This window comes from Leptonychotes weddellii, chromosome 5, assembly GCF_054177405.1.
Source record: "Leptonychotes weddellii isolate Sample4059 chromosome 5, ASM5417740v2, whole genome shotgun sequence".
Classification (NCBI taxonomy): domain Eukaryota; kingdom Metazoa; phylum Chordata; class Mammalia; order Carnivora; family Phocidae; genus Leptonychotes; species Leptonychotes weddellii.
The window spans coordinates 146,011,303-146,035,104 of record NC_138373.1 but is presented as its reverse complement, the minus strand read 5'-3'; the positions used below and the strand labels follow the sequence as shown (position 1 = coordinate 146,035,104).

The following is a 23,802-nucleotide window of genomic DNA, read 5'->3' as shown; positions in this document are numbered from 1 at the left end:
TCATTATTTTTTACTTTCTTTAGGTACATATCAGGTATAAGGTAATTAGTTAAGGTCAGTGGTCCTGTGAATATGGCCAAAAGATTTATCATACACATACATAGGGCCTTTTGTCTTTTTGCATATGAATTTTTCCTTCCAGTCTTGTTTGTAGTGATTTTCCATATGATATATACTTAGTTGCCACATATATTCTTTTTTTTTTTTTTGTAAAGATTTTATTTATTTATTTGACAGAGACACAGCGAGAGAGGGAACACAAGCAGGGGGAGTGGGAGAGGGAGAAGCAGGCTCCCCGCAGAGCAGGGAGCCCGATGCGGGACTCAATCCCAGGACTCTGGGATCATGACCTGAGCTGAAGGCAGTCGCTTAACCAACTGAGCCACCCAGGCGCCCGCCATATATATTCTTAATGTATGATATTAATAATGTCAAGAAGCCAGTACTGGAAATTTGAATCATTGTATACGTTTGCAAAGGTTCTAACCAAAATAGCATGAGGCTAATTAATTTGATTAAAAACAAGGCAGCATTTGAGGAATGCTTATTTTTTTCCCAAAAAGTCACATTTAAAATTGATATTAAGAACAAAACCTTTAAAAAATTGAACCTTTCTTATTCAGAAATACTTTGTATCCTTTTGAGAGCATATATTTTTTTACTCCAACAATTAGATTAAGGAGAAAGGAACAAAGCACTCACATTTTGACTACTTTATGCCCAGTACAGGGGGATTTTTGCCACATTCTAACAATAATCTGGGGAGGTAGTGGTGGAAATTGGCCAAGAAAGGTTAGGTAACTTAATCAAGATCCCACAGTTAGTAAGTAGTTGAGCTAAGATTCAGATCCAGGTCTGACTAGTTCAAAAGTTCTTATTGGGCCTCCCCTGCAAATGTAATGCCATATATAGTGTTTATAAGATAAAGCATTTTTTTACTGGAACGTGTCTCACTTAGCGGTCTAGTAGTAGGTCAGTGATGGCAGTATACTTCCGAAATGTTCTTCTCACAGCTACATTTTGAACTTCATCAGGGTATCAGTTCAATAGTTTTGTCAGATCTCTTGTTCAGTTCACAGCCTGCTTCCTTTGTCCATACATGAATTTGAGGGATAGAAGTTCTGTGAAGCACATAAATAACAGGCAGGTAACAGAAGGGTAGGAAGCAACAGGTTCCAGATACCCAACTAATGGATAGTGATGGTGCATACTGCTTCTTGGTCCACTCAAATCTGTATTCATTATTTGGAGTTATCTGCAAAAACTAACCATGGTAGCAAGTTAAATTGGAATAATTTTGCTTTACAAATACACATGATATTTTATGATATAATAGGATTAATAAATCTTGAAGTACTCTAATCATGTAAATAGTTGCCTGTAACACACTCTGTAGTTAGGTGCTGTGAGGCTTTCAAATGTAAATGGGGGGAAGAGAAACACAAATGAAAAAATTATAAATTGTAAGATGCTGTTTCCATATGCAATAAGAAAAGAAACAGTCATTGAGAGCTGAAAGAACTACAGAAGTTATCTTGGAAGATGGTGGGATGGGTAGCATTTGGGTAGGCAGATGAAGGAGAAAGCATTGTGGACCTGGAAATGGGAGTGATTATGGAAAGATCCTGAGGATTTGGACTATGCTATTAAGCATTTCTCTTCCCTCTAGTTTCTGTTCCATTTGAAAGGACTTGGATATTTCTGAAGCATATCCCTTTATGCCCTCTACTTATCCTGTTTGTAGACTTTTATTTTACAGTGTCTCAGGAGGCATATCAAAGGGCAAGATTCTTTATAACTTGTACACAGATGACTTGAAGTATTTTTGTTCTTATAATAAAATCACAATCTATTTACGATAGTAATATGTTTGTATTTATTTATTTTTTTTCTATTAAAAATACCCGTTCAGCATTATTAGTCCTTAGGGAAATGCAAATCAAAACCACTAAGAGACTTCCCACTGAGGGTAACCAACTATCACTGAGTACCTAGGATTGAGGGGTTTCCTGAGACATGAGACTTGCAGTGCTAACACTTGAAAAATCCCAGACAAACTGGGGTGAGTTTGTTACCTGTACCCACTCAGGTACCTAAAAAATGACAGACGATAACAAGTGTTATGGAGGATGTGAAGAGACTGGAACTCTCATATGTTGTTGAGAGGTGGTCTGTAAAATGGTACAGCTACTTTGGGAAACAGGTTGGCAGTTTCTTAAGAGCTAAACATAAATTTAACATATAACCCAGAAATTCCATTCCTAAGTATCTATCCAAAAGAAATGAAAATATATATCTACACAAAGACTTAAGAATCATAAGAATGTTTATGATAGCTTTATTTATAATAGTCAAAATGTGGCACATCCATTCAATGGAATATTAATCCATAAGAAGGAATAAAATGCTGGTACATGCTACAACATGGATAGACCTCAAAAATACAGACATAAAAGACCACATACTGCACAATTCCATTTATATGAACTATCTAGAAAAGGCATTTCTTTAAAGTAAGTTAATGGTTACCTTAGGTTTAGGGGTAGGAATGAGAATGAATGCAATGGGCATGAAAATGTTCTAAAACTGGATTGTGCAAATGATTACACAACTCTGTAAATTTACTAAAATTTATTAAACTGTATACTTAAAACAGGTGAATTTTATGTTATGTAAATTATACCTCAAAACTGCTTAAAAAAAAAAAACCTATTCACTATATACAATTTAGGAAATTCAGAAAAATCGAAAAGAAAAATAAAAATCACCCACAATTCCATCCAGTAGAGATAGTTACTATTAAATTTTTGTGTATTTCCTTTGAATATCTTTTCTATGCATTTTCCCCCCACAGTAGCTTAGAGTTAGAATTTTTTTAAAACATTTTATTTATTTGGGACACCTGGGTGGCTCTGTCAGTTAAGCGTCTGCCTTTGGCTCAGGTCATGGTTCCAGGGTCCTGGGATCGAACCCCATCGGGCTTCCTGCTCTCCCTCTCCTCCCCGCTCATGCTGTCTTCTCGCTATCTCTGTCGCTATCTCTGTCTCTCTCTCTCAAATAAATAAAATCTGTATTTGAGAGAGAGAGAGCATGCACAAGCAGGGGGAGGGAGAAGCAGGCTCCCCACTGAGCAGGGAGCCCTATGTGGGGCTCGATCCCAGGACCCTGGGATCATGACCTGAGCCAAAGGCAGATGCTTGATGACTGAGCCACCCAGGCGCCCCAATTTACTGTATTTTTATGGGGAAGTTATAGGCAGTTGAGATATTCATTTATTTAGGGCCACAGGAAGATTCTAAGTGCCTGCTTATCATTTAACTCTCTAAAGAAATAAACTGCTATCTTAAGGAAATTCTGAATGTATTTATTGAGCTTATTAATTTACCCTCTCATCTTTAAAAGTAATCATTCTCCTGATTTCTAATACTATAATTTTTTGCCCATTTTTGAACTTTATAGAATCCTGTAGTTTGTTTTTTGTATCTGGCTGCTTTCACTCAATATTTTTTTATGAGATTATTCTCATTTATCTTAGAACTGGAAGAGGAATAAAATTAATGAAGTTGAGAAAATGAGGTGACTAGTCTGTGATTTAGCCTACCTCTGAATCTTCCAGTAAAATTGACTTTTCCTTTCTCAGTGTCCTCACTGTATGCTGTAACAACTTCCATCCCAGAGCCATTATAATAACATTTATTTGTACTTAGTGATTTTATGTATCTGTCACCTTCTACTTGGACTGTGAGCCCCTTGAAGACAAGACTTCATGTCTTAGTAATATTTGTATCCCTAGTACCTAGTATAATCTCTAGCATAAAGGAGCACTCAACAAATGTATAAGGTATGACTAAATACGATAATCAAAAATGTATTTGTTGAAGTTTCCTTTCTTTCTTTCTTTTTAATTTATTTATTTTAGAGAGAGTGTGTATGTGATCAGGGGGAGGGACAGAGGGAGTTGGAAGGAATCCCAAGCAGACTCCCTGCTGAGTGGGGAGCCCGATGTAGGGCTCAATCCCGAGATCATGACTGGAGCAGAAACCAAGAGTCCAATGCTCAACTGACAGAGCCACCCAAGCGCCCCTGTTGAAGTTTTCTTGATAGCAAAATATATGTAAACATAAAACTTAGCATTTAACCATTTTATTTTATTTTTTAAAGATTTTATTTATTTATTTATTTGAGAGAGAGAATGAGAGAGAGCACATGAGAGGGGTTAGGGTCAGAGGGAGAAGCAGACTCCCTGCTGAGCAGGGAGCCCGATGTGGGACTCGATCCAGGGACTCCAGGATCATGACCTGAGCCGAAGGCAGTCACTTGACCAACTGAGCCACCCAGGCGCCCAGCATTTAACCATTTTAAATGTACAATTCAGTGGAATTAAGTACGTTCACATTGTTGTGTGAAGTTTTAAATAATCTTGTACAATAATGCAAGACAACAATTATCACTATTAGGGGAAGCCCTGCTGATGGTAAAACCAGGAATAGCACCATTCAGTGGTGAATTTGCTATAGTCCAGAATCTGACCTTCAACAAGTCCAAGAACTGAGTGTTTTTAGTATAATTAGAGGTGACCATCCTGTGACTGACAGACTAGAAGTTTAAAACTCATGTGATTTAGGGGCGCCTGGGTGGCTCAGTCAGTTAAGCATCCGATTCTTGATTTTGGCTCAGGTCATGATCTCAGGGTCATGAGATTGAGCCCTGCATCAGGTTCCACACTGGTTGTGGAGCCTGCTTAAGATTCTCTCTCACCCTCTGCACTACCCCCTAAATCAATCCATCCATCCATCCATCCATACATACATACATAAATACACACATACACACACACCAACCATGTGATTTAAAATATCAGGGGGGCGCCTGGGTGGCTCAGTCGGTTAAGCATCTGCCTTCGGCTCAGGTCATGATCCCAGGGTCCTGGGATCGAGCCCCACATCGGGCTCCCTGCCTAGCGGGGAGCCTGCTTCTCCCTCTCCCTCTGCCTGTCTGCCTGTCTGCCTACTTGTGATCTCTCTGTCAAATAAATAAATAAAATCTTAAAAAAAAAAATTAAAAAAAAATATCAGGGTCGCCTGGGTGGCTCAGTTGGTTAAGCGTCTGCCTTCAGCTCAGGTCATGATCCCAGGGTCCTGGAATTGAGTCCCGCGTCGGGCTCCTTGCTCAACGGGGGAGCCTGCTTCTACCTCTGCCTGCCACTCTCCCTCCTTGTGCCCTCTCCCTCTCTTTCTCTCCCCCCTCTCTCTCTGACAAATAAAATCTTTAAAAAATATGTATCAACAGGGAACACTAGTTTATTATTTATGGTGGAGGTATCCCTTTCCAGTGATGGAAGCCCTCATCCCTGATCAGGGCATTCACTTTCCCAATTTTGAGTACCTGAAAAGCTGAATTCTTTATCCAGAGGAACTTGATGAGCATGAAATTACAATAAAAAATAAGTAGATTGCCTTGTTCAGACCATGAGGTGACTTCTCTGTAGGAGCTAGAATGTTCATATTTGTCCATAATCTGGACACACTGACAAAAATGTTTCTCTAGAACCTACTTTCTGTGCCAACCCATTCTCCTGTAACATTGTTTCTTTTTAGAAGGCTTAATGTAATTGCTTAGGCTAGGTAACTGCCACATTGTATTTCCTCCTCTTTGTATGATTTGAATTAATTCTCATCTGGCAGACCCTCATTCACTTCTCTCCAAGGACATATGTTTTGGACAGGCACTGAGGGAAGAATGTGGAATAAAGGGACAAGAGGTGAAAGGAGGATATGTATCTCACTGTCGCTCTATATTTTGCTTCCATGGTCAAGTGTCTAATTGTTATTCAGTAAAGGAATGTTTTTTGGAAAATGATTATCAGTGATTTTGCCTTTGAACCAAAAGTCAACATTTCTATGACCCTATGTTTAAATTTTCCTGATTTGGGCATGTGATTTTTGGCTCATATGAAGGATTGAGGTTTAGTCCTAAAAAGTATAAATGCCCTTAATACTGTTAACTAAAAATTAGATTTGTAGTCTTAATACATATGACTTGGGATTTAAGTAATTTTACTAAATTTTAAGTAAATTTAAGTAATTTAAGTAATTTAAGTATTTTTAAATACTAACAGGTTGCTCTCAAGGGAGTGGTATTTTACATTATGCTCATGGAGACAGTCAGCAAACTCATCTATTAAAGCAAGGTAAGAATGAAGCATTTGAGCATACTGTTCTTTTTACCATTCCTATATTAAACATACACTTAAAAAAAATACATTTTTTTAAATATGTAGGAAGAAGCTCCATGGGCACTGGTCTCAGCACTGGGAAACGTCCTAGCGAGGAAGAGGACACGCAGAGTATTGGTCCTAAGGTCCAGCGACAGAGCACTAATTAGGTAAATATTTTACACCTTTATTTCTTGTTTTAGTGTATTGTGTGATCAACATAAATTAAGACAATTTCCAAAATGGAGCTAATCATTTTTTTTCAAACTAGAGAAACTGAGGCTTAAGTTTTTCAGTGATTGTTACAAAATCAGTTAATTCTTAGATAAGAGAAGTTCATCTCTACTGGACAAATTGCTGCACTTAGTTTTATGGTCATCTTAATTGATGATCATTTTTAAATCTGAAAAAGTAATAATGTTGTGCTCAAGTTTTTTCTCAGAAAAAACTCTCTTTTTCAATTCCTTACTATGTGACCATGAGTTTAAAACAATTAAAGTGACTTTTTATTTTAGTGGTATTAACATAATCTCTTTATGAACTTTTCCCCAAATCTTTGCCTCTTAAATGTTTATAAGTTTCTTTTGTCTGTTGTGATACTTCTGAAATCTAAATTCTTTCCAGTTCAGGAATAGTTCAATTTTTTTTAATATTGGCCCTTTTTAGAGGTATCAAAAAGCCATGGCTATATTCAGTTGAATTGGATGTGGGATACTATTTTATGATTTAAGTTTATATGAAAAGTATCTAAAACAGTACATTTACCAGTTTTAAAAGACATGTTTCTTCAGTTATCTTAAACTGTTTGCAATTTTTAAATTACTGCTAACTGTATTTATCATGTTGAGCATTGAGTAACATATTGAATTGTTGAATCAGTATGATGTACACCTGAAACTTAATATAATATTGTCTGTCAGTTATACTTCAGTAGTAATATATATATGAACAGCAATAATAAAAAGTAAAAGTTTAAAAAAATTGCTGGGTTTTTTTAGCACCAACCCTAATTAGACTGTACATTTGTTGAAGATAAGATCAGTAAACACTCATCAAATTTTTATCATTTAATTCCTTGCAGTCAAACTTTACCCAGTTTTTTTTTTTCCCCCTTAAATCACAGAAAACATTCAGGAGGAATACTGTTGCAGCTGAAATTGGTGGGGAGTTCACTACTTTTTTCAGTTAAATTATTTTAAAATGTTCTTCATTGATGGAAAGCAGTTACATTTTGAAATGCATTGTTTCTAATGACATTTCTATAGTTTTAAACTTTTTAATGAATTTCACATAGGACAAATGGTAATTTGTATATAAATAACTTGGTAAAAGTTTTGCTTAATGTAAATATAAATAGTCACAATTAATATAGACCCACCCATATATTTTTGATAATTTTTCATGTATGGTAAAAGTTAAAGTGGCAAACTGATATTCTGATATAAAAAAGTTTCGAGAGTCAATGTGGGAAAATAGGTTTTTAGACTTTCTTAAAAGACTTTGTTAAAATTTTAGAGCAAAATTTTCTTGATATCATTGTTTGATCTAACTTTACAGTCTTTGATAATAATGTTTTAGAAAATGTGCACAATCAAAATTGGTAGTTATAGCCTCTGTTAACATAGACAGTATATGTTTTAAATCTTCATGTATGCCTGTTTTGACCCAAATCTGTGGAAGTATCATGTGTTAAGTTCTCTTTGTCTCCCTTTGTTCATTTACAGCTAAGTGACCTTGTTATTAAAGTATATGCATATATGGAATCTTGTGTACTTGGTGGTGGTTGTTTTTTCTTTTCTTTTTAAGTTTTTGTTTTAGTTAAGGGGGAGAGCATTGTTCTGTGAGATGTGATTACAAATCAGAGACAGAGTCTATAAACCACATGTAACCATTCTGGATGAAGGAACAGCTCCCATTTATTTAGTAATATAGTATTTTTCAAAATTATTCCAAATTAAGATTACTAACTTCCAAATGCTTTATACTTTTTATAATACCTATCTGCAAGAAAGATTTAAAACCAAAGAGGTTATGTCAGATAATGGGGCTTATGACTATGAGTTAGTCACTACAGTTAATAATGTGAGCTCTGGAGTCAAAGGCCTGGCTCTGCCACTCATTTGAGATCTTGGGCAAGTTATTAACCTTCTGTGCCTTTTTTTTCCTTATTTATGATATAGGGATGAGAGTAGTATCTGCTTTATACTACATATGAAATGCTCATAACAGTGCCTGGCATGTGGCAGGTTAGTCGATAAGTGTTAGCTGCAGGGCTGCCATGCTTTATAGCTCCCTGGATTGTGCAGTGCATAGTCTGCCTAACTGTATGCTACAGCTGTGGTTAGCTGTTGTTATTCTCATTACTATTATTATCCCATTCCTGTCTCTCGTAGGCTAGTTTTTTCCTTTTGGAATTATAACCAGTGTTTTTTTTTTATTTTCCCACTCTTAGTTGTGATAGATGTTCAGTGTGATAATTGTATTTAAAGGTAACTTAAGAATAATTTGAGTCTAAAATGCAAAAACAGTAACATATTTTTTATATGATACCCATTTTAAAAAGCATCCTGAATAATGAATTAACACTGATTGATAAGTTCCATTACTGAGAAAAGAAAAAAAATATGTTTTATCTTCTTTCACCACTGTTAATAAGGAGTGATATTTTAATTGTTTTTCATGATGCTTCTATTTAGCAACCTACTCTTTGGACCTGATTGTACTGTACAGCATTGAGAAATTCATAGACCTGGGATTTGCCATCATCATCCAGGGGAATAAAAGATTCAGGTCTTTTTTGTTTTTAAGTAGGCTCCACGCCCGGTGTGGAGCCAAATGTGGGGCTTGAACTCATGGGCCTGAGATCAAGACCTGAGCAGAGATCAAGACGGACACCTAACAGACTGAGCCATCCAGGCACCCCTAAAAGATTCAGTTTCAATGTGAATAAATATTTTAGTAAAAGAACATTGTTTCAGCATAGACACTGATACTTTACTTTTAAATGTAGGGGGATTTGGGCTTTTAGGGGGTTTTTTGGAAAGCTTTTTCAGTTCGGTCTAAATTGTAACTAAAAAGAAACACTGAAAGGGAAAGACAGGTATTAGTGTATTTCAGGTAAGCAGATATTTAAATACAGTGTTTTCCCCTAACCAGAAGGGTTAGTTTCTGAAAACCCTGCTGGTGGTTGAGGGATTTAAGACCTTATATTCATTCAGGAAATGTATCTTGAAATCTTATTAACAAAACCTGTTCTGTTCTGCAACTTGGAAAAATTGAGTTGAGGAAACCAAACTTTTGAAAGAACGCATGCAAAGTTTTTATGCTTTTACATTCACTTGAAATAAATTAGTAAAATTGGGATATAAAAGACTGATAACAGTATATTTTTTTAAAGATTTTATTTATTTATTTGAGAGAGAGCACAAGCAGGGGGAGCAGCAGAGGGAGAGGGAGAAGCAGACTCCCCGCTGAGCAGGGAGCCCGACATGGGGCTTGATCCCAGGACCCTGAGATCATGACCTGAGCTGAAGGCAGAAGCTTAACCGACTGAGCCACCCATGCAGCCCATAACAGTATATTTTTAATACATCTCTTAAGTACTAGAAACTTCAGGATCTTCCCACAATTTCAAACATGTTTGTAATTTTCTTATAGGTAATATCCATAATACTGGCTTCTTTTTTCCATTTCTCCATCCAAGTGCTTTTTTTCTGATTGCGTGGTCCTAGAAATTCACTAAATACTTGGAATGGAAAAAACTTTAGGTAGCCTTTATTTAATACAGTTGGCATAGCTGACTTGGTCAGTTTCAAGTTTTGATTACAATGCACATGATCATATGTATTACCATTTCTTATACAACTATGTGGAGCCCTTGTACAAGCTAAGCTGCCAGCACCCTAGTGTACATGTCTGCTCCCTTCCTCCTGACCAGTGATTGCAGCATGCAGTTCTAAAGTGCTTGAGTTTACATTCCTTGACTGCCTTCCCTTGTCTGTATCCTACTCTAATTCCCTTTTCCTAATGCAGTGAAACATTTTGGTTAATCCAGGTCCCAGATCCTTGAATTGCAGGAAAAAGTGTTCAGTAAAGCCATGAATAATAGGATTTTTATATAAGGATAACTCAGAAGGAGAAGGGTTACTGGACAAGCAGCCCTAGCCTCATATACATGAGCTACTCATTTAATTTTAGAATGTCCTGGAAATCAGAGTTGATCTTGCGATAAAGAGCTAGGATTCTTGCTGCTGCTCAGTGTAATTAAAGTGCAAATGTCAGTCCATCTCAAAAAGCCTATTGAGCACAAACTGAATATTAAGGCTAGGCTCCAATTAGCATTTCCTGGGTTCCTGTAATGTGCCAGATATTGTTCATAGGAAAATAAATCCATAAGTTTCCACAAGGAGTTCACAAAGTGAGAGGGCAGTCTGGAAGAATTACGGTGGTGTGTGTTCAGGCTGTGTTAGAACTGTGCACAGTGTGCTATGAAACTCATGAAGGGAGAGATCTCCAGCCTGGGAAAATCACAGCTTTCCCGACTCCCAACTCTATACAGGAGCATAGGACAACTAGGCAGGGTCGGGGCACCCTGTCTTTGGAAACATTTAACTCTAGTTGGGATTAATCATGTTATTGGTTGTTAATGTCTTTGTCCTTCGCTGTCCTACATGTAAACTCCATCAGGACCGGGAATGTACTTTATTCCCCCTTGTCTTGTCCACTGCTGTCTTCTCATTGCTGTTTCACATGCTTGGAACTTAATAGGCATACCATAAGTATTTGTTGGTTGATAGATAAATATAAGAATAAATGGGATAGACATTGGACTGGCTTTAAGGAGAAATTAGTTTATGAGGTTGGCATCACTGGTAATAATTAGAATGTAAACCACTGGACAGTTTATCGGAAAAGGCAAGTATTTAGGCGAAAGTGGCAGGGGGAGGCTTTTAAAGACATATCAGACACAGTCGCTCACTACTGGGGGCGGGTGGGAGGGGTAGCAGTAAGGCTAGCTATGTTCCAAAGAGGTTTTTTGTTTTTTGAACTACATTTTTTTTTTTGTAAATTAGTTCTTTACCTATCGAATTATTTGGGGAATTCTGAATGGCTATAGCTTCAAGATACAGCGGTTTCTGAGTTACTTTTACGTTTTCTCTTATGGGCTAGTGACATTCCCCAAGGGACAAAACGACCGGAACTTGCTGGCAAGGAAAGGGTATGAAAATGCCAGGCTCAATAATTGCTGCGCCCGGCTGTTTCCGGGAAAGCTGATTCCCACGCTGGCCCGCCTCCGTCGCGCAGCCCCGCCTTGCGTGAGGGTCGCGTGGCCTGCGTCCCGCACCTTGATTGGCTGAGTTGGGACTGAGGGGGCGTACGTCTGCGGGCTCACGGGTGTCCTGTGCCGTGATTGGCTGCGGGTAGAGGGCCGGGGGCCGGGACAGCAGTGCTGGGAGAAATTAGCGGCCCTGTTGGGACCCTAGGCTTGGGTCATTGACCCCTCTTCCCAGGCCTCGGGAAGACGGCAGGCCACGGGGAACCTCGGCGGGGGGGAGGGAGGAAGGACGGAGCCAGGGACCCGGGACTCAGTGCGTCTTGCGCGGAGTGGACAGGTGAGTCGCACCCCTTTCTCCGCCCCCGGGGGGGGAGCCTCACCAGCAACAAAGCGGCCGACAGGCAGGGGTCTGGGGTCGCGCACCGAGAAACGGGACTCCCCGCCAGCCGCTCAGCCTCCCTGGCCTGGGCAGATGCCCAGGCGCCGGAGGTCAGAAGTTCCTCTGGACAAGCGCCGGCCCCACAAGATGGATGTGTGGCTGTCAATCATTCCCCGAGATCTTCCTTCGGTCCTCATTTTTTACTTCTTTATAAACATTAGGGTTAATTTGAAACTGTCAGCAGATCATACATGTTATAAAAGTAGAACTTAATTGAATTATTACTGATGTTGTAGAGCAGACTGTATTAAGTACGAAAACTGTGCATATTTCAGAAGTGAACTTATCTCCTCAGGAATGCTTAAGAAGCATGAAGTATCTGGGAATAGACCACATTGTGATTTAACAAACACTTGCCCAGAGCATTGCTGTGTAGGGCACAGGGTAAGAGCTGTACTCTGGAGCCAAGTTGGGTTTGAATCCAAGGTCTGCCCTGTTAGCTGAGCAACCTTGGGCAGGTTATTTTACCTGCATCTGTTTCCTCATCTTTAAAATGGGTTTTTGTGGTGATTTAATAACTTTTCTGAGTACTCTGTAAGTGGTTATGGTATTAACTCAATGTAGTCTTCACAGTCACCCAGAATGTAGTGTCCCTATTTTCCTGACACTCCAGCTGAGGCACAGAGAGATGATGTGACTTTCCCACGTCACAACACAACCAATGACCAGGAATTAAGTCCATACAGACCACAGTTTTACACACTACCTTAGGCTGCCTCATGAACTGGATTTGTTCATTCAGTTTCAGTTGACAAATACTTATTTTGTTCCTCTGTGGACCAAGTTCTTTGCTGGGTACAAGGGACAGAGAAGAACAGAACTCAGACCCTGCCCTCCCAGTGCTTGCAATCTAGTACAGGTTGTTTACAGCTGGGCTGCAGGGTGCCCATGAATCCTGGTAAAATCTTTTGCAAATGTTATGAGTACAGGTCTTTTCTTTTTTTCTTTTTGGAAAGAGACTCTGTGGCTCTTACCAGGTTCTCCAGTGGGTCTGTGATCCAAAGTTAGGAAGAAACATTGTGGCGGAACAGCTAGTATCTAACCTAATGCCTGACAACACAGCATGAGCTTAAAAAGAAAAAGAAAAACCACTGGTTGAATGGATGAAGAACTTTACAGGAGGTTAAGTGCTACAGTAAGGTTAAGAGCAAGATGCAGTGGAAAAGCACACACAAAGATCCTCCTTGTCCAGGAATGCCTCCTAGAGTCAGCAATGCCAGTGAAGTGAAGGGTAGGGAAGCAATTCATTGGAACATGGTGGTGATGAGTCTCTGCCCTCCTGGAGGGTGAGACAGAAACAACACATGAACAGCGGCTATGACAGGTGGCACAGAGGAGCAGTCCTGGTGCCATGAGAGTCTATAATGGGGACAGGAGACTTAGTCTATTCAAGATGGTCAGGGAAGTTTCCCTGAGAGAGTGACCCTCAGATCTAGGAGTTAGGGCCACTTTGGGCATGGGGAACAGCCCTTAGCCTTCAAAGACCCTGTGGTGGGCACAGGCAGAGCACCAGGGACTGAAAAGAACTGGTGTGGCTGGTGGGGTTGGGGGTGCGGCAGATGGGCACAGATTCGGGTAGTGACAGAGCCCAGACAGAGAGGCCTTTTAGACCATGGTGTAAGGCATTTGTATTTTGTTTTATGTCTTTATCCTAAAGTGCCATTGAAAAGTTTATTGCAGGGAGGTGACAAGATCACATTTTGAGAAGAAGTTGGAGAGAAGCCCAAGTGATTAACTGAAGCCCTGGATGAGGACAGGATCTCTGAGGAGAAACTGTAAGGTAAGAAGAAGAGAGGGTCTAGAATCAAGCCTTGAAGATGAGCCTGCAAAGGAGATAGATAAAGGGAAGTGAGAGTGTAGCAAGAGGGGGAAGAGAACTGAGAGTGGGAAGTCCTGGAAATCAGGTGAGAGAGTATTTCATGGAGAAAGTGGTCGACTATGCTGAAAGCTGCAGAGGTCAGAAGAGACAGGAACGAACAGACCTCATTGGCTCTAATCACATGGGAATTGTCTTTATTGGGATCTATATAAGTAGGAGAGGAATTGGAGAGAAAGAAGGATCTGCAAGAATTAACTGAGGGTAAGAGAAAATAGGGTTTTAGCTGGAGTGGCAGTGAGAAGATCCATTGAGCTGAAGGGTGGGAGCCCCAGAGGGAAGGATACAGCTGAAGGAGTGAGTATATGAGAAAAAAGGGCTCTGGAGGTGTTCAGGCCAGAGAGGTTGGGATCAGTACAGAAGCAGGGATTACCCTGGATGCTGAAAGGTATAATTGTAGGAAAGGGGAGATAGCAGAAGGTATAAGTTTGGTGTGATGAGTTGCTCTCCTTTCTTTGTACAGAGTAGAGGCGAGAGCATTGGATGAGAGTGGAGTAGGGGTCAGGAGAAGCTGGAGGTCCAAGCTGAGGAGATTTGACATCGTTGTGGGGGGTATGCAAGAGTGCATTGACCCAGAGATTGTTTTAGAATGGTCTGGCAGAGGGAGCCGAGTTTGCAGCAAAGAAATTAGCCTCCTGGCTCATTCAGGGAATTGCAAAATATCAGGAGAGTGAGGACAGAGGCTAGGTAGAATCAAAAGCTACATTTAATGTATAGTAAAGGAGACCTCACAAATCATGGGGAAGAAAAGGATTGCTCAAAAACAGTGCTTGGAGATAGCTAAACTATTGATAATCTATTTAGACTTTCAGCTCACACCAGAAATTTCAAGTGAATTAAAGGAGCTAACTTCTTAAAATCAAACAAAAATACAGAAGAACATATGGATGAATTTTTGTCTGACCATGTGGTACGTAAAAGCAGTAGGAATCATCAAGAAGAGGGAAACTTACATGACCCTTGCCCACTTAAAATTAACCACTTTGTTCTGACATGTGCTATACTCTGTATGAACTTTGAAGATGTTATGCCGAGTGAAACAAGCCAAATGCAACAGGACAAATATTGTATGACCACTTATATGAAGTACCAAGAATAGGCAAATTCCTAGAGACAGAAAGCAGAAGTTACCAGGGGCTGAGAGGAGGAAAGAATGGGGAGTTATTGTTTAATGGGAACAGAGTTTGTGTTTGGGGTGATGAAAAAGCTCTGGAAATAGTGGTAGAGGTTGTACAACTGTGTGAATTTACTTAATGCCACTGAATTATATACCTAAAAATGGTAAAATTTATATCTTACCACAATAAAAAAATGTAACCACTTTGGTAATGCTGGAATATACCATTTACAACTGAAAGAGAATTGGAGAAAATCCAAAAACAAGAGGATTTTTTTTTAATATATGAAGAATTTATGTAAGTCAGTTTTTAAAAAACAGAAAGATTCCTGTTTAAAAAAGCAGGAATAGTTAACTCACAAAAGGAAATAAAGATGGCCAAAATAATTCATTAAGCTCAGCCTCATTAAAAGAAGAAAATGGAGTTAAATTAGTATTGTGTTCATTTTTCACATATCAGAATTAAAACTGATGAACCAGTCATACTGCTTGTGACAAGGTCAACTGAGATCTTTTTTCTGGATAGTAAATTAACAACCTAGCTCTTAAAATGTTCTCACATCTCTTTTTCAGTAATTCTCCTAGGGATTCATCCTAAAAATGATGAAATGTGGACAGATAATCAGCATATTACAAATACTACAAATAGCCCAAATACTCATTCTTAGGGAATGAATTACAGAATTACAGTGTATCTGTCATATGTCATGTACTCATTTTAAATGTTTATAGAGTGTTCTTGATGCCAAGTTTAGATACTTAGAGTGCATAAAATAAATCAATGTATATATAATTTGTGTTGATTATAGAGGAGTCACAACATTTGTGCTCTTCACTTTTGCAGTCAACTGTGTTTGCTCATCAGAGAGAGAATAAGAAAGAGCAAGATAGCGTTAATTGTGGGACAACTCACCGGGCACATGATGGTTCATCCTGGAGTAAGCAGGAAATGTGAGACGGCCTGCTTTACCCTCAGACTCATTGGGCAGAAGCATCTTGCCATGGTCCATGTGGTGCTAACATTTAACCTGTCATTTTGTATAGTGTAACCCCCACACTAAGCCAAATAACTTCATCTGGTGTTTAGCCAAACACCGGGATCTCCTTCAGTGCTGAGGAACCCCTTGCTGTGCTAGCCTTACTGGAAGACATTATGTCAGTATTTAGTGTGGTGCGCTTAAGACATTTTCAAGAAAAATTCTGAGTCTTCACAATTTCAAATTGTAGGCTGAGCTTAAGACCCTATTTCTCATATACAAGGTAGCCTTGCTTTATGTATTTAAAAATTAAAACAAGGGGCGCCTGGGTGGCTCATCGTTAAGCGTCTGCCTTCGGCTCAGGTCATGATCCTGGGGTCCTGGGATCGAGCCCCGCATTGGGCTCCCTGCTAGGCGGGGAGCCTGCTTCTCTCTCTCCCACTCCCCCTGCTTGTGTTCCCTCTCTCGCTGCCTCTCTCTCTGTCAAATAAATAAATAAAAATCTTTAAAAAATAAAAATAAAAATTACAACAAAAGGGACAAGAATCAGAAAAAAACAGACATGTATATCAGATATGAACAGTTGTGAAGGACTCTTCCACTTCCTTATTCTTAACCAACTGAGCCACCCAAGCGCCCCCCACTTCCTTATTCTTTTCAGAATTTGGCAAATTTCCTTTAGTGAGAGTATTGCTTTTATAAACAGTTATTTGGGACAACCAAAGCATTTAAAATAGTTTTCACAATTTTCACTTATTCTTTGTAAATAATGTACTTCTGTGTAAAATACAATCTAAAGTTGTATTAGTACAAGAATTTTAGCTCCAGGTTTTCCTAGTAATGGCTACTGTTTATTGAGTGCTTACTATGTACCTGTGCAAAGTATTGGACTCACAGTATCCCTGTAAAGTTTATGTACTTTCTTTCCCTTTTACAGATGGTACTATTAGTAGTCATACTTACTGAACATTTACAGTGAGGTACTGTTCTAATCACTACTTGTTTACTGACTTAATCTGAGGCTAAGTAACTTTCCCAAGATGACCCCATAAATTAGAACCAGGACTGAGCATGGACATTTTGGCGACAGAGCCCACGCTTCTTCCAGCATGTGGTACAGATGTGAGGCCCAAGACTGTGGAGTATGGGGCTCCAGATTAGATCTGCATGTACCCATCCTCATTATGTAGTATCTCCTCCTTCCTGTTAAAATCCATGGTCCTCCTAGAAATTTTGAAATAGCTTAATTAGGAATCCTCTAAAGGAAACTGGTATTAGGAATTATATGAACAAAACTCTGGTTGAACCACCAGTAGTAAAACAAACTGTGCCTACAATTATTTGGGACACCATGGGCACTAACAATGAGCTATTATTACAAATGGTAAACCAACTGAGAACATTGTTACTTGTTATTTTTCCTTAGAGAATAGCAATTTATTTGCATTAGGACAGGCTTGAAAGTGAAAAGTCCTTGACATATATGGTGATGGCATTATTAAGGGCAGAGATTGGATTATGGCTTTTTTCAACTTTCCTTCAAACCTACAAGTAATAAGGGAAGGCTATTGACTAGCTAAACAGTTAATGCTTTTGTGGCAGAGATGCGACACTTAACACTCTCAGCTACTAAAAGTTAAAACGGGGTGCCTGGGTGGCTCAGTGGTTAAGCGTCTGCCTTTGGCTCAGGTCATGATCTCAGGGTCCTGGGATCGACCCCTTGTCAGCTCCCTGCTCACTGGGGAGTCTGCTTCTCCCTCTTCCTCTGCTTCTATCCCCCTCCCCCGTTTGTGCATGCTCTCTCTCAAATATGGTCTTAAAAAAAAAAAAAAGTTAAAACAACAAACTAGGCGGGGCCCCTGGGTGGCTCAGTTGGTTAAGCAACTGCCTTCGGCTCAGGTCATGATCCTGGAGTCCCAGGATCGAGTCCCAGGATCGAGTCCCGCATCTGGCTCCCTGCTCAGCAGGGGAGTCTGCCTCTCCCTCTGGCCCTCCCCCGCTCTCATGCTCTCTCTCTCTCTCATTCTCTCTCTCTTAAATAAATAACATGTTAAAATAAAACAACAATAACAACAACAAACTAGGCATGTTTACATTACCAGAGATAACAAGAAAATAGTGCCGAAGTCCATAATGCATTAGGCACAGTATAGCCATCTCTAGGGACCTGAAGCTGTCAAGTGGGGACAGCTGGTTAGACTTGTAAAAGTATGGTCCCCATTCCACTTAATTTGATTGCCCATTGCTCCACTGGGGCAGTCACATAGCATTCCTCACGTTATCTGGCTAAGACTTTAATTTTGGATTTATAAAAAAGATTTTCATATAATTCTCATAAAACAAGTTTATACTTACTAACTCATTTTAAATAAATTGACTTTGGATAATAATTATTCAGCAGAAATATTTACTCTAAAATATAAAATTAGAGATGACTCCCCTTCCCCAATAAGTGTTTGCTTCAGCTAAACATAAACTTGAAAATGTAAAATGTTAAAAAAAAAATTAAAAACCATGTGTGTGTGTGTAGAAGTAAAATATGTCTCCTAAAGAAAAACATAACAGAGTTGTAGGAAAGGGAATTTGTGTCAGAATAACATTTGAGATCTTTGAACTCTTCATGGGCTTGCTACTGATCTGTAAAATGGAAATTACTTCACAAGGTTGTGGCAAAGCTCACATAGACAATGTGTTTATAATGTATAAGATGTCTAAGTTGTGAAGAGGTATGTTAGTTTCTTTATAAATTATTTAAGAGTATATATGTAATATTCCACAAAAAGTTTGAGGCTAACTTTGGCAAAATTCAGTTTTCCTGTCTAATTTAAATCCATGTTATTTCTGTCTACTGCTTAGAGCCCAGATTTATTTTTGCATTCTAAAAGTCAATGCCCCTTATGTTAAAACCTGTGTTTTCTTTGTTACAGGTAGGCTGAGTACATTCTGAGTCCCCAGGACGGTGGGAATTAGCCAATGGACTGCCGGCATGCTGTGGAAATTGCTGATAAGCTCCCAGCCCTGCAGGCTGTGTTCTTTCAGAAAGATGCTCTCAGCTTCAAAATACAGACCCTCTTTAGCATGCTTCACCTATGCAACTGATCGTCAGTCAAACAAAGAAAATAAAAGAACAGTGGAAAAGCTCTATAAATTTTCAGTGGATATCAGGAAAATACGCAGATTAAAAGGATGGGTACTTTTTGAAGATGAAACCTATGTTGAGGAAATTGCAAATGTTTTACAACTGCTAGGTGCCAATGAAGCGGCTATAGCCAGTATTTTGGAACACTGCCCAGAAGCAATTGTCTGCAGTCCAACCACTTTTAACACCCAGAGAGAACTCTGGCAGTTGGTCTGCAAAAACGAGCAAGAGTTAGTCAAATTAATAGAACAGTTTCCAGAATCTTTCTTTACTGTTAAGGACCAGGAAACCCAGAAGCTGAACATTCAGTTCTTTCAAGAGTTGGGACTCAAAAATGTGGTCATTAGCAGATTTTTGACAACTGCATCTAATATTTTTCATAATCCTATTGAGAAAAATAAGCAAATGATAGGTATTCTCCAAGAGAGTTATCTAAATTTAGGTGGCTCCGAGGCCAACATGAAAGTTTGGTTACTGAAATTATTAAGCCAAAATCCATTTATTTTGCTAAATTCTTCTGCAGCTATAAAGGAAATACTAGAATTTCTTCAGGAGCAAGGTTTCACAAACTCTGAAATTCTCCAGCTTCTATCCAAACTGAAAGGATTTCTTTTTCAACTTTGCCCAGAAAGTATACAGAACAGCATTACCTTCTCTAAAAATGCTTTTAAATGCACAGATCGTGACCTGAAGCAATTAGTTTTGAAATGTCCTGCCATTTTATATTATTCTGTTCCAGTTTTGGAAGAGAGAATTCAGGGATTACTGAAAGAAGGAATTTCCATAGCTCAGATAAAAGAGACACCAATGGTGCTTGAATTAACTCCACAGATAGTACAGTACAGGATAAGGAAACTGAATTCCCTAGGCTATAGAATAAAGGATGGACATCTAGTAAATCTAAATGGAACAAAAGAAGAGTTTGAGGCTAACTTTGGCAAAATTCAGGCCAAAAAAGGAAGGCCATTATTTAACCCTGTGGCACCATTAAATGTGGAAGAGTAACTTGGGGACTGCTGCTGCTTTCTAGAATTGCAGAGTGAAGCTGAGGGGCAAAGACTTAAGTGAGTCAGGCAGTTTATAGGCACTAGTAATTTTAAGAAACTACTTAGCTTATGAGCTCTAAGTTACCTCTGAGTAGATAATCTCGGACTCATTTGCTATATTTTAAACTATAAACTGCATTTATTTTAAATAAAGTTGGTAATTTTTACCTTGAACTGCTATGTCAAAAAACTTCTGTACTAGTAAATGGCACATCAGAGTGATAACTTTATAAGTGAATCATTTCTAAGAAATTGACAAGTGCATTCCCTTAATTCAAAGTATGGATATGTTTTTATTTACATAGCACATTTCATCTGGGATATAGACCCAAGTCGTCTTCCTCACCACCAGCTCTGAAACACCATTCTACTGTGGTCTGAATCCTGTAGCTTAGTGTTAAGTGAAATTAGAAAACTTCCAATACATTTTTTTTTTTTTTAAGAAAAAGCTGATTTCATCTCTTGGTTGGGATAAATGAGTGCCTTTGAGAACCGAGTATTTCTCATTCAAAAAGAATAGAGCTTACTTGTGTGGTTAGTTTAAAACTGACCATCTCCTCTCATAGAACTCTTTTATGTGCATTCATTACTTTCCCCATTTTATAGATGAGGAAACAAGCTTAGAGAGTCCTGCCAAGTGACAGAGCCCAGATTTACTATGATCTGACTTTGTTCAAACCTGTGAATAGAAAAAGGATTGCTTTAAAGCCACACCGTGGGGTGCCTGGGTGGCTCAATAGGTTGAGTGTCAACTCTTGGATTCAGCTCAGGTCCTGATCTCATGGCTCCATGCTCAGCAGGAAGTCTGCTTGGATAGTCTCTCCCTCTGCCCTGTTCCCCTCTTTAATGCTCTCTCTCTCTCAAATAAATAAAGGAGTCTTTTAAAAAGAAAAGCCATATCCTTACCTGACATGCCAAAGGAGTACCAACAACAAACTTAGGGATTTTTATGTAAAATTCCTTAAATATGAAATGACCTAATTTTTTTTTTTTAAGATTTTATTTATTTGACAGAGATAGCGAGAGCAGGAACACAAGCAGAGGCAGAGGGAAAAGCAGGCTTCCTGCCAAGCAGGGAGCCCAATGCAGGGCTCAATCCCAGGACCCTGGTATCATGACTTGAGCTGAAGGCAGACGCTTAACGACTGAGCCACCCAGGTGCTCCTGAAGTGATCTAATTTATATACATTTGAAGTAAGCAGCTTTTTAGAAAACTCTAAAAATCCAGGTCTGGCTCTGAACGGGAAAGCGTGTGATGGTTGGTACTGATTTTAGTAGCATTCCAAGTTTCTACTTCTAAATCTTGGTCCAAGATAAACATTATACAGATAAAGACTGGCTCACTTTCAGCTGTGGAGTTTGAATTTTGTAACAAATACACAACCAGACAGTTGACTCTGACAAACATCTGTATCCTACGTGTGCATGGCCTTTTCTTAAGTAATGAAAAACCTATTAGAAATGCAGGCCATGTCTTTATTCAGTAAGCAAATGCAAGTAACCCTCACTATCCAAATGTTTGGTTCCTTAGGGTAGTGAACGATACTCCCACGTAGCACCTACTGACTGCCAGGCATGCTGTACTTAGAACCCTTAGAGTTGGGTACCGCCATTTACTGCTACACAAGTGAGATGGAGGCACAGAAAGGGTGTCACCCAAAGTTAAACAGGAACGTTTGTTTGAGCAAAAGAATGGCAGGCAGCAACAGCTGGGGCAGGACTGTCAGAGTGGGACAGGATGAGTGTCACCTGTCCATCTAAGGAACAGGATCTTGTTCTAAGTGTGATGGGAAACCTTCAGAACCTTTGGAAAGAAAGTGGTGTTCCAGAGCTGGTGGTGAGGAAGACGACTTGGGTCTATATCCCAGATGAAATGTGCTATGAAAAGTTCGCTTGTTGTCCTGACATAATTATCAGTGGTGTGCTTATCTTCCACTCTCAGGAGTGGCCTAGTTTGGAACAGATTATACTTTTATATGGTTACCTTAGTTCTAGTTCATTTTATTTTGAGATGCCTACTAAATATCTGCAAGGTCTGGAACTGTGAGAAGTCAGAACAGGAGATAGATATTCAGGGATCATCTGTGTTTCAATGATGACTCTAGGGGCGCCTGGGTGGCTCAGTCGTCAAGCGTCTGCCTTCGGCTCAGGTCATGATCCCAGGGTCCTGGGATCGAGCCCTGCATCAGGCTCCCTGCTTGGCGGGAAGCCTCCTTGTGTTCCCTCTCTCGCTATCTCTCTGTCAAATAAAATCTTTAAAAAAAGCTATGACTCTAAATGAGATTGCCCAGAAATAATTATAGATTTGTAGTAGTGGCTGGCCACACCTGGAAGGAGTTGACCAAAAGAGGTCTGCCGAGAAAAGAGGGCATGGCCAATAATATTGAATGCCATGGGATGGTCAATTAAGATATAGATAAGTGACCAATGGATTTGGCAAAAAGGAAATCATTGGTTGGCCTGTCAAGAGCGATTCTGGTGCAACGAGAAAGGTAAGAAGGAAACTGGAGCAGGTCTCGGGAACAGGAGATGAGTAAGATGCAGAGACTGTATAAAGTTTCTCAAAAATACTGCGAAGGGAAGCAGGAAAATGATGGTTGTAAGATTAAGCATAATTTTTCTTTAAAGAAAGCAAATACCAGAACATGTTTATATGCTGATGAATATGACCCAGGAGAGAGACAGGGATGAGATGGAAAAACTGCAGGATATAGCGGACTGACTTGGGATCAGAGCAGAGATCGTAGTCCTGGTCCACAGAGCATGGGGACGGATGCAGGCAAGGTGATGGGGTAAGTGGTGTGAGAGGAGAGTTGCTGTCAGGTTGCCTCTTACAAAGGGCAGTAGGATGGGAGGGGAGTACTGCAGGAGGGCTGGAAAGAGAAGTGTTGTTTTGAGGAATAAGAAAATGAACATACAAGAGGGTATATAAGAAAGTTTGGCAGGGTTGAGTGGCCATTAATTTGTAAAAAGCCTAGGCAGTACATCAGCAAAATTGTGCTCAGGTCCAGGCGTGGAAAACCAGAGGCAGTCACGGTTATAGAAATACATGTGTAGCTTACCTGACTTGACAAGATTAAATTTTTAGAAAATTTGGCCATCATGGCCAAACATAGTCTACGGACTTTATTTTCCCTTAGACCAAATCCTATTCCATTAGTTTTTAGCCCTTGAACCTTTCTGCCTTTTTCCATAATTGCATTCTTATTTCTGTCTTCCTAGAATAAAATTTGAAATCTTCAAAATCAACAATATAGCAAGGAGAGACAGCCTTACATAAAACACTAGAGTCAGATTTTATTTCCTCCATGGAAAAAAAAAGGCTCTAATAACAAAATTATTTCAACAGTTTACACAATTCATTCCTGTGGCAAAATGTAATTAGCTGCCAAAATAAATGATTACCTTTAAGACTTCCAGGGAACTCAAGTTAGCCTGGGAAATCAAGCGTATAGTCAGCACTGACTGCCAACAGCAGAATGAAGTAGTGGTTACTGAGTAGCCCCATTTCTGTTTCTGGATATTAACTGGAGAAGTTGTGACTTACTCGAATTCAAAAGTGATAATGGGGGGCGCCTGGGTGGCTCAGTTGGTTAAGCAACTGCCTTCGGCTCAGGTCATGATGCTGCGGTCCAAGGATCGAGTTCCACATCGGGCTCCCTGCTCGGCGGGGAGTCTGCTTCTCCCTCTGACCCTAATCCCTCTTTTTTTTTTTTTTT

The 23,802-nt window shown here is 39.5% G+C and overlaps 2 protein-coding genes across 5 annotated transcripts in view; both read left to right on the top strand.

Moving 5' to 3' along the window:
• Positions 1-18,964, top strand: part of CRY1 (cryptochrome circadian regulator 1) — a 98,405-nt gene extending 79,441 nt beyond the window's left edge. Inside the window, exons 11-13 of one of the 4 annotated variants that reach the window (XM_081822355.1) lie at positions 6,119-6,190; positions 6,281-6,384; positions 18,826-18,964. In XM_081822355.1, coding sequence (XP_081678481.1) covers positions 6,119-6,190; positions 6,281-6,384 — 176 coding nt within the window. In that variant the 3' untranslated portion in view covers positions 18,826-18,964. Of the gene's footprint in view, positions 1-6,118; positions 6,191-6,280; positions 6,385-7,337; positions 7,978-8,910; positions 9,354-18,825 lie in introns of those variants that run through there. The other 3 variants (XM_081822354.1, XM_081822356.1, XM_006731050.3) reach the window with 3 other exon arrangements.
• On the top strand, positions 18,885-23,388 carry MTERF2 (mitochondrial transcription termination factor 2). The gene has a single exon (XM_081822357.1). It carries the CDS (start codon positions 18,885-18,887, stop codon positions 20,040-20,042), a length of 1,158 nt encoding a protein of 385 aa, XP_081678483.1. The 3' UTR covers positions 20,043-23,388.
• Positions 23,389-23,802: the final 414 nt, after the last annotated feature.

Bases quoted from the DNA above. Each gene is read 5' to 3' on its own strand.
- MTERF2 (XM_081822357.1), top strand. From the start codon at position 18,885: ATGCTGTGGAAATTGCTGATAAGCTCCCAGCCCTGCAGGCTGTGTTCT.